The sequence below is a fragment of the Nanorana parkeri genome, unplaced genomic scaffold, assembly GCF_000935625.1.
Source record: "Nanorana parkeri isolate BGI_ZX_2015 unplaced genomic scaffold, ASM93562v1 scaffold305, whole genome shotgun sequence".
Lineage (NCBI taxonomy): Eukaryota > Metazoa > Chordata > Amphibia > Anura > Dicroglossidae > Nanorana > Nanorana parkeri.
In genome coordinates this window covers 724,420-733,694 of record NW_017306573.1, presented here as the reverse complement: position 1 = coordinate 733,694, position 9,275 = coordinate 724,420, and the positions used below count along the sequence as shown (strand labels likewise).

Below are 9,275 nucleotides of genomic sequence, written 5' to 3'. Positions count from 1 at the left end.
ACATTGTCCTCTTTCTCTCCCCTCTCTCTGTCCTTTTCCCCCTTTCTGTTCTCTTTCTATCCCATCTCCCTCTCCGTCTGTCTTCTCTCTCTCCACCCCCGTCCTCTCCCTCTGTTCTCTCTCTTTGTCTGTTCTCTCTCTTTGTCTGTTCTCTCCCTTTGTCTGTTCTCTCACTCTGTTCTCTGTCTTTGTCTGTTCTCTCCCTCTGTTCTCTCTCTCCCTCTGTTCTCTCTCTCCCTCTGTTCTCTCTCTCCCTCTGTTCACTCCCTCTGTTCTCTGTCTTTGTCTGTTCTCTCCCTCTGTTCTCTGTCTTTACCTTCTATTGTCTCCTAACAGCCCCAAAGCTCCACCGGGTCTTCTCTGCAAGGGATGCACCAAAGATGGACTGGGACAGGAGTGTGATGACCAAAAGGATATTAGACCTCACCTTGGAGATAATTTACCTGCTGACCGGAGAGGTGAGGAGGATTCTGGGAGGGTCACATGACATCACTGTTATCTCTCTTAATCAAACGTGACTGGAGGGTTGAGAAGGATTTTGGGAGGTCACATGACATCACTCTTACCTCTATTCATAAAACACAGACCTGACCGGAGAGGTGAGGAGGGTTCTGGGAGGTCACATGACATCACTCTTACCTCTATTCATAAAACACAGACCTGACCTGAGAGCTGCGTAGGATTCTGGGAGGTCACATGACATCACTCTTACCTCTATTCATAAAACACAGACCTGCCCGGAGAGGTGAGGAGGGTTCTGGGAGGTCACATGACATCACTCTTACCTCTATTCATAAAACACAGACCTGCCCGGAGAGGTGAGGAGGGTTCTGGGAGGTCACATGACATCACTCTTACCTCTATTCATAAAACACAGACCTGACCTGAGAGCTGCGTAGGATTCTGGGAGGTCACATGACATCACTCTTACCTCTATTCATAAAACACAGACCTGACCACAGAGTTGAGGAGGATTCGCGTGACATCGCTCTTAATTATTTGTTCCTTTTTCCTCCTATCTAGAAATATGCAGCAGTGAAGATGGTTTCTATTGAAGGTCTCTTACAAGGAATGCATCCACCTGTCCCTGAAGGGTGGGGCAGGGACCAGAGCCCCATCTTGGAGCCTACACCTCACTCTGTGAGATGTGAGAAGAACAATGCTAAGAAGATTTTAGAAGTCACCCAGAAGATCATTGATCTGCTGTCAGGAGAGGTGAGCGGTGCCGGGAATTCTGGGACATTATCCAGGAACAGACAAGGGATGTGACTGGATGGTGACTGTATCATTGTGTATGTCAGGTTCCTATAAGGTGTCAGGATGTCTCTGTCTATCTCTCCATGGAGGAGTGGGAGTATCTAGAAGGACACCGGGATCTCTACAAGGACGTCGTGATGGAGAATGAGCCGCCCCTCACATCACCGGGTAAGAGGAGAGAGCAGTACGGAGGGTCCACCTAGATCCCCCCATCATCTGATACACACATAGAAACAATGTATTCAGTCAGTGTGTGTGTTTCCTACAGATGGATCCAGTAAGAGGAACCCACCAGAGAGATGTCCCCGTCCTCTGTATTCCCGGGATTCCACACAGGAACATCATGAGATCCCTCACCATGATCAGGTGAATAGAACTGAGATTCTCCCCGAGAGTAAATTAGTTTACCATCTTCTCTGTTCTGTGTTCTTATTAGTCCCAATTCATTGTTCAGGGTGACGTTTTGAATGATGGGTCAGTGCCATGTGTAGAAGAAGAGCCATTTTCAGTGCCTGATGACCGACGTCTGCAGGAGGATATCCCTTCAGAGATCAGCAGAGGTGATTTGTTATTTTACATGTTACTAGATATTCCCAGGAGATCAAAAGCTGAAGCCTATGTTCTTGATTGTCTACATAATTGTGGATTCATTTTTCTTGAGGTTTCTGAAGGATTTCCAGACTTGCTACTTTTTCTTCTCCTCTATCTGTGCAGTCGTTCTGTCCCTGGTGGTCACGTTTGGAACACCTTGCTAGAGATAGCCAGTGATGTCCTCCTGAAGGCTCACATTCGCTTCCCATCAATGAGACCTGTTCCTTGTAAGGACGACTTGCTTTGAATGTGATGATTCTGATTCACCCTGAGCCGTTCTGTAATCTCAAAAAGTCCAAGATTTTAATAGAGAAGGAAAACATTGTGATGTCTCGTTACCAAACATGGAAAGATTTCAATGTTGTTTTCCCCGCAGATGGACACCACAGAAGATCAGAGGAAAGTGTCACTTGTGACATGGACGGCGATGATGATGTTGTGCAAGATTCTCAAGGAGGAAAGCCTGCTGACCCCAATATCCATCAAGGATCTCACTGTGCAGATAGATCAACAGATCCCTCGAATTCCAAGAAATTTTTTCCTGAGCAAGAATGTGCCGTTATGCTAAACATCCATGCAGGACTTCAAAGTGTGGATAGCACACCCAGACCCTCCAGTAATGAGGAATCTTCTCCTATGGAATTGCAAACCATTGGCCCAAATATCATTTTAGAACTTAGCAGATCACCTCATCCCTCTTTCCCAGATGAACCTCCAGATAAATTGCATACCGCCCCAGATATCCGTCCAGAACTTCACAGTTCGGAATGGTCACCACATCCTATTATTCCCCAAGAATCTTCTCTTGATGTATCCCATACTCTCAACCCAAATGTCCATCTGCAACTTCAAAGTGAGGATAGATCGCTGGATATCACCAATCCTGAGGAACCCACTCATGATCAAACCCATACTACTACCTCAACTATCAGTCCAGGGCTTCAAAATATGAATAGATCACCAGATTCTAAGGTAACTTCCTCTTCTGAGTCACATGCCATGAAGGTCCAAATGTTGGCTCCAAATATCTATTCAGCATGTGATAGTTCTCTCCATAGTTCACATGGCTTTGCCCTAAATATCCATCCAGGACTTCACAGTGTGGAGGGGTCAGCGGATCTCCCTAATCCCAGTGAATCTATTCCAGATCATTCAGATTCTTCTACCCTACATATGCATCCAGAACTACCCGTTCCCTTCAATCCTGAGTTATGCCATGCTATGAATTCACAAACTGTTACCCCAAATATCCATTTAGGATTTCAAAGATCACTCGATCCCTGTTATCCTGATGAACTTTCTGCTAGATCACGTGCTACTCCAAATGTCAATTCAGGACCTTACGGTGCGGATAGACCACCAGATCCCTGTTATCCTCATGATTTTTCTACTAGATCACATGCTACTCCAAATGTCAATTCAGGACCTCACAGTGCGGATAGACCACCAGATACACATCGTATCCCAAATGTCCATGCTGGACTTCACCATGCGGATAAAACATCAGATCCTTCCAGTCTTGGGATCTCTTCTCTTGTGACATTACATACTGTTGGACCAAATATGCATTCATCACTTAACAGATCACCGGATCCCTCTGACCCTGATGAATCTTGTGATAAGATACTTCCTGCCGCAAATCTCAATCTAGGATTTCACTCTTTATCCGGATCACCACATTTTTCTAATCCGGAGGAATCTGTTCATGATCAATCCCACTCTGTCACTCCGAACATCCATTCAGATCATCACAGTCCAGAAAGATCAACGGATCTCATGAATCCTGAAATTCTACATACTGCCATCCTAGATATTTATGGAGAGCTACCTCGTGTGGATACACAGAATTCTCAGGAATCCTCCTCCATGAGTTCTCATGTCGTTATCGGTTCAGAACTAAACCGTTCTCTGGATCCCGCTTATCCGGATGAATCTTCTGCATCATCACATGCTGCTCAAAATATCCATACAGGTTTTTACAAGGCAGATGGATTACTAGATTACTCTAGTCCCGGGGCATCTTCTCTCCTGAAGCCACATACTGTTAGCTGGAATGTCCATTCATTAACTAACAGATCACCAGATCCCGCTTACTCTGTTGAATCTTCTGAACAATGCCATACTGCCCCAAATATCAACCCAGGACGTCACGCTACGAACAGATCACCACATCACACGAATTCTGGGGAATATTCTCTTGACATAGTCCACACTGTCAATCCAAACGTCCATCACAGTGCAGATAGTTCAATGGAGATCACAAATCCTGAGGAATCCACTGAAAAACCACACACTGACACCCCAGATATCCACCCAGGACATCACAGTGTGAATAGAACATCAGATCCTGTGGGGTCCTGCCCTATGAAGTCCGTTATTGTTACCCCAAAAATCTATTCAGAATATAAAAATTCATCGGATCCATCTTATTGTGACGAATCTGCTGGATCACACAGTGCTCCAAATATCCATTCAGGCCTACAGACTGCAGATCGATCACCAGATCCCCTTCTGCCAGAGCGTTTGTCTTCCAGCAAATTACTTGTTGTTACCTTAAATGTCCGTCCAGAATTTCATTGCGTGGATAGGTCACCTTGTCCCTCTCACCCCGAGAAATACTCTCCCATGAAGTCACATATTATTAGTCCAAATATCCGTTCGTTACGTGGGAGGTCACCTGTTTATTCTCTTCCTGATGAATCTGCTGACAAATGCTATACTGCCCCAAACAGCACTCCAGAACTACATAGTCCAGGCAGGTCACTGCATCCTTCTTATCCCGCGGAATCTTCTCTTGATATAACCCATGCTGTCAACCCAAGCATCCACTCAGGACTTCACAGTGTGGAGAGAACATTGGATCCTGAGGTATCTTCTCACATGGAGTCAAACACTGTCGCCCCAAAAATTCATTCACTTAACAGACCCCTGGATCTCTATTACCTCGAATCTACTGCTAAATCACATTTATCCACAAATGTCCATGCAGAATATCACAGTGAAGAGAGATGGTCGGATTCCTCTGTTGCTGTCCAATATCCTTTCAGTGCATCACTTAGTGCTACCTCAAATGTCTATCCAGAACTTCAAAGTGTGAATGGATCACTCCACTCCTGTCAATCTAAGGAATCCTTTCCCATGAAGTGCCCCATGATTGATTCACTTAACAGATCACCAGAACCTTCTTATCCTGATGAATTCACTGCTAAATCTCATTCATCCCCAAATATCCATGTAGGGCATCATATTGAAAATAGATCACTGGATCATTCCACCGCTGACCAGAATCCTTTCAATGAATCACTTAGTTGTACCTCAAATGTCCGTCCTGAACTTCAAAGTGTCAATATATCACCCAAGCCCTCTCATTCTAAGGAATCCTCTTTCATGGAGTTATGCACAGTTTATTCTAATATCCATTCGCGTAACAAATTACCGGATCCCTATTATGCTGAAGAATCTTCTGCTAAATCTCAAACGTCTCCAGATATGTATGCAGGATATCACAGTGCAAATACTCCGCCAGATCCTTCCATAGCTGAGCAACTTCCTCCCGATGTGTCGCCTAATGTTAAGTCACATGTCCACCCAGAACGTCACAGTGTGGATAGAGCACCCAACCCTTCTCATTCGAAGGAATCCATGTCCATTGTTTCTCCCAGTATCAATTCACCTAAATCACCAGATCCCTATCGTGATGAACCTACTGCTAAATCACATTCATTTTCAGATGTGCATGAAGGACATCATAGAGAAAATAGGTCAACAGATCACTCCGTGGTTGACCAGCGTTCTTTCAATGAATTACTTCGTTGTACCTCAAAGGCCTATCAAGAACTTCACAGTGTGGATAGATCACCCAACCCTTCTCATTCTAAGGAATTCTTGTCCATTGTTTCTTCCAGTATCAATTCACTTAAATCACCAGATGCCTATCGTCCTGATGAACCTTCTGCTAAATCACCTTCATCTTCAAATATGCATGAAGGACATCCTAGAGAAAATAGATCAACAGATCACTCTATGGCTGTCCAACGTTCTTTCAATGAATTACTTCGTTGTACCTCAAAGGCCTATCAAGAACTTCACAATGCAAATAAATCATCCAACCCCTCTCCTTCTAAAGAATCCTTTTCCATGGAGTCACACACTGTTTCCCCTAATATACATGCACCTAACAAATCAGCCGATCCCTATTTTCCTGAGAAATCTTCTGCTAAATCACATTCATTCCCAAATATGCCTGCAGGACATCACAGAGAAAATAGATCACCAGATCCATCCATTGCTGACCAACGTTCTTTCAATGAATCGCTTAGTTGCACCTCAAAGGTCTTTCAAGAACTTCACAATGTGAAAAGAACATCCAACTCTTCTCATTCTACAGAATCATTTTCCAAGGAGTCACACCCTGTTTCTCCTAATATCCATTCACTTAGCAAATCACTGGATCCCTATTATAATGATAAATCTGCTAAATCACATACGACTCCAATTATCTATGCAGGATGTCACAAAGCAAATAACTTGCCAGATCCCTCCATAGCTGAGCAATGTCCTCCCTATATATCGCTTCGTGTTGATTCAAATGTCCACCCAGAACATAACAGCATGGATAGATCACCCAACCACTCTGCTCCTAAGGAATTATTTTCCATGAAGTCACATACTCTCACCCCAAATATTGGTTCAGCATTTCAAAGTACTGAAAGATCATCAGGCCCCTCAAATCCTGAGGGATATTCTATTGATGCACCACATACAGTTACCTCAATTATTCACAGCTCCGATAGATCGCTGGATCCAAACTCTAACCCTGAGGAACCTTCAATCAAAGTTCATACTATCTGCCCAAATACTCCTCCAGAACTTCACAGAGTGGATAGATCACCAGCTCCTGAAGTGTCTTTTCATGTAAAGTCACAATCTGTTACCCAAGAAACTCTTCTAGAACATCACAATGTAGAAAGCTCACCCCGTCCCTCAAATCCCAAGGAATCTTCTTCCATGGAATCAAACACCATTACCTCAAATAGTCTTCCAAAACATGCTGACGGATGTCAAGTTGCCTCTGGCCTTCAGAAATCTTCTCAAGCTGTCACCCTAAACATCCATCTTGAACCTCACAGTGCTGACTGCTTACCCTATAATCCCAAAGAATTTCCCCCCGATAAGTCACACGCTATTACTCCAACTATCTATCTAGAACTGAAGAGGAGCATGGATAGATCGCCCAAATCCTCTGAGCCTGAGAAATCTTCTTCGGAGAAGTCACATGATGCTGTCCCAAAAATCCATTTAGAACCTCATAAGGCTGATCGATCCCCAGATGCCTCAAATACTCAGAAGATCTCTTCTGTGAAGCCATATTCTGTTACCCCAAATATTGGCTTGGCACTTCATCAACCACGGGACGTCTCTAATTTTCAAGAGCACGCTCAAAATAAGTCACATGCTCTTACCGCAAATATTAGTTCTGGATTTAACAATGCGGACAGATCACCTGATCCCTCGGATCCTAAGCAGACGCTTCCCGACAGATCAGTTCTTGTGTCCGGTAAAACAGAGCAAAATGGTTTCACGAAATTTTCCTGTTCGGTATGTGGTCGTTGTTTTAGACGCCAGTCCATATTTCTTAAACATTGGGAAATGTACTGTGGAAAAATGTTAAGAAAAAAGTCTCGCCTGAAGCGCCCTGGTAAGATACGACCGGGTAAAAAGTCAACTCCACCTGCCAAACGGAGAGACATTTTTAAAAAGAAGGCAGTTGTCCTCAAAGAACCAAATACCAAGACGTCTAAGACGTCGTTTAAATGTGCTGAGTGTGGGAAATTCTTCTCGCAGAAGTCCAATCTTCTCCAGCATCGCAGAATACATACAGGTGTGAAGCCGTTTTCCTGTCTCCACTGTGGCAAGTGTTTCACCAAGAAAATAAGTCTGGAGACTCACATCAGAATTCATTCTGGTGAAAGGCCATTCTCGTGCTCGCGGTGCAACAAATCTTACGCCCAGAGGGCACACCTCGACCGCCACAAAAAAACGCACACAGGAGAGAAACCCTACACGTGTCCCGAATGCAGTAAATGTTTTCTTCAGAAATGTGATCTGGTCAAACACAGGAGAATCCACGCCGGACTGAGGCCTTATCAGTGTTCTGAATGTGGGAAGACTTTCACAGAGACTTCAGGTCTTAGAAGGCATCGAAAACTTCACCAGTGAGAAATGGCTACATTTGTGGTCTCCAGGAGACCAAATCTTGTTCATCACAAGGGAGAAGCTGGACGTTCGATCATTAAAGGTAGGGATGTTCCAATACCAATACTAGTATCGGGACCGATACCAGGCATTTTCACGTGTATTTGTATTCGTGAAAATGCCCCGATTCTTAAGGCCGATACCGGCCCTTTAAATTTTCAAACAGCAGCGGCCATCCGAGTTCCCGCGCTTGTGGGGACCTTGGCAGCCTGCCCGGTTCTTCATCTCCTCCTTCCCGGCGCAGACACTGCCATGGACAGCTCAGGGGGCGGAACTACCACCCCAGGGCTAGAAGCTGGGGGTTCCCGCCGCACACTGATGGGGAGGACTGGGCCGGGAAATGGATGAAAGTCGCCACTGCAGATGTCCATGTCGCTCGGGTGTGATCGACACGCAGCCTGGTGAGAAGAATTCTGCTGTGGGGACATGTATTCAGTTCTGGTGACATCCGTATTTAGCCCTGGTGAGAAACTGCCCTAACATCATCAGTCTGTGTTGTTTCAGAAAAAAAGTCACCTGTCCCTTTAAGAAAAAGTATCGGTAATTGGTATCGGCAAGTACATGAGGGACAGTACTTGTACTTGGTCTTAAGTGGTATCGGGACATCCCTAATTAAAGGAGACCATTCCATATCCAATGTGGAGGACATTTCTAGAAAAGATTAGACCTTGTGAAGAATAAGGTAAAAGCCATCTACAAACTCACCCGTGGAGGTGACAACCAAAAGTCCAAGGTGGAGGGAACAGTGCCAAGAACAACATGAAGAAGACATCAGCACTTAGACCCCCAGGAGGTTTACGAAGCCAGCAGTTGACTGAGCCAAGTAGACCCCAACTATAAATGCACAAAACATTGTTTAACTTTTTTAATTTATATTTAACCTTTGCTAGAATGTTTTAGGGGTTTTTTTGCCTGTTTTTATTCATGAAGACCACACAAATATTGCACTGGAGGCATGTTTGTTGTTTTTAAAATGTTATTTTTTTTGGTTTTATACAACACTATTGAGATGCATGGGCTTTGGGAGTCGGATGTGAATACTGAAGTCATCCATGAGTCCGCGCTTTCTCAATACTGCAAATGACCCGATGAGCCATATATGTCCACTTGCTTCATAAACTGGTTTACTACTGATAATAGTTAAGATGCTATCAAATTGTATCTATATATAT

General features: G+C 44.3%; 3 protein-coding genes across 3 annotated transcripts in view; 2 read left to right on the top strand and 1 right to left on the bottom strand.

The window, feature by feature from the left end:
• Window positions 1-9,275, top strand: part of LOC108788099 (zinc finger protein 62 homolog) — a 949,422-nt gene that overhangs the window by 612,987 nt on the left and 327,160 nt on the right. The window lies entirely within an intron of this gene.
• Window positions 1-9,275, bottom strand: part of LOC108788075 — a 150,109-nt gene that overhangs the window by 127,825 nt on the left and 13,009 nt on the right. The gene's annotated exons all lie outside the window — the stretch shown is intronic.
• Window positions 7,398-9,275, top strand: part of LOC108788106 (zinc finger protein 501-like) — a 10,253-nt gene continuing 8,375 nt past the window's right edge. Inside the window, exon 1 of the mRNA XM_018557839.1 lies at window positions 7,398-8,047. Coding sequence (XP_018413341.1) covers window positions 7,498-8,047 — 550 coding nt within the window. The 5' untranslated portion in view covers window positions 7,398-7,497. The remainder of the gene's footprint in view (window positions 8,048-9,275) is intronic.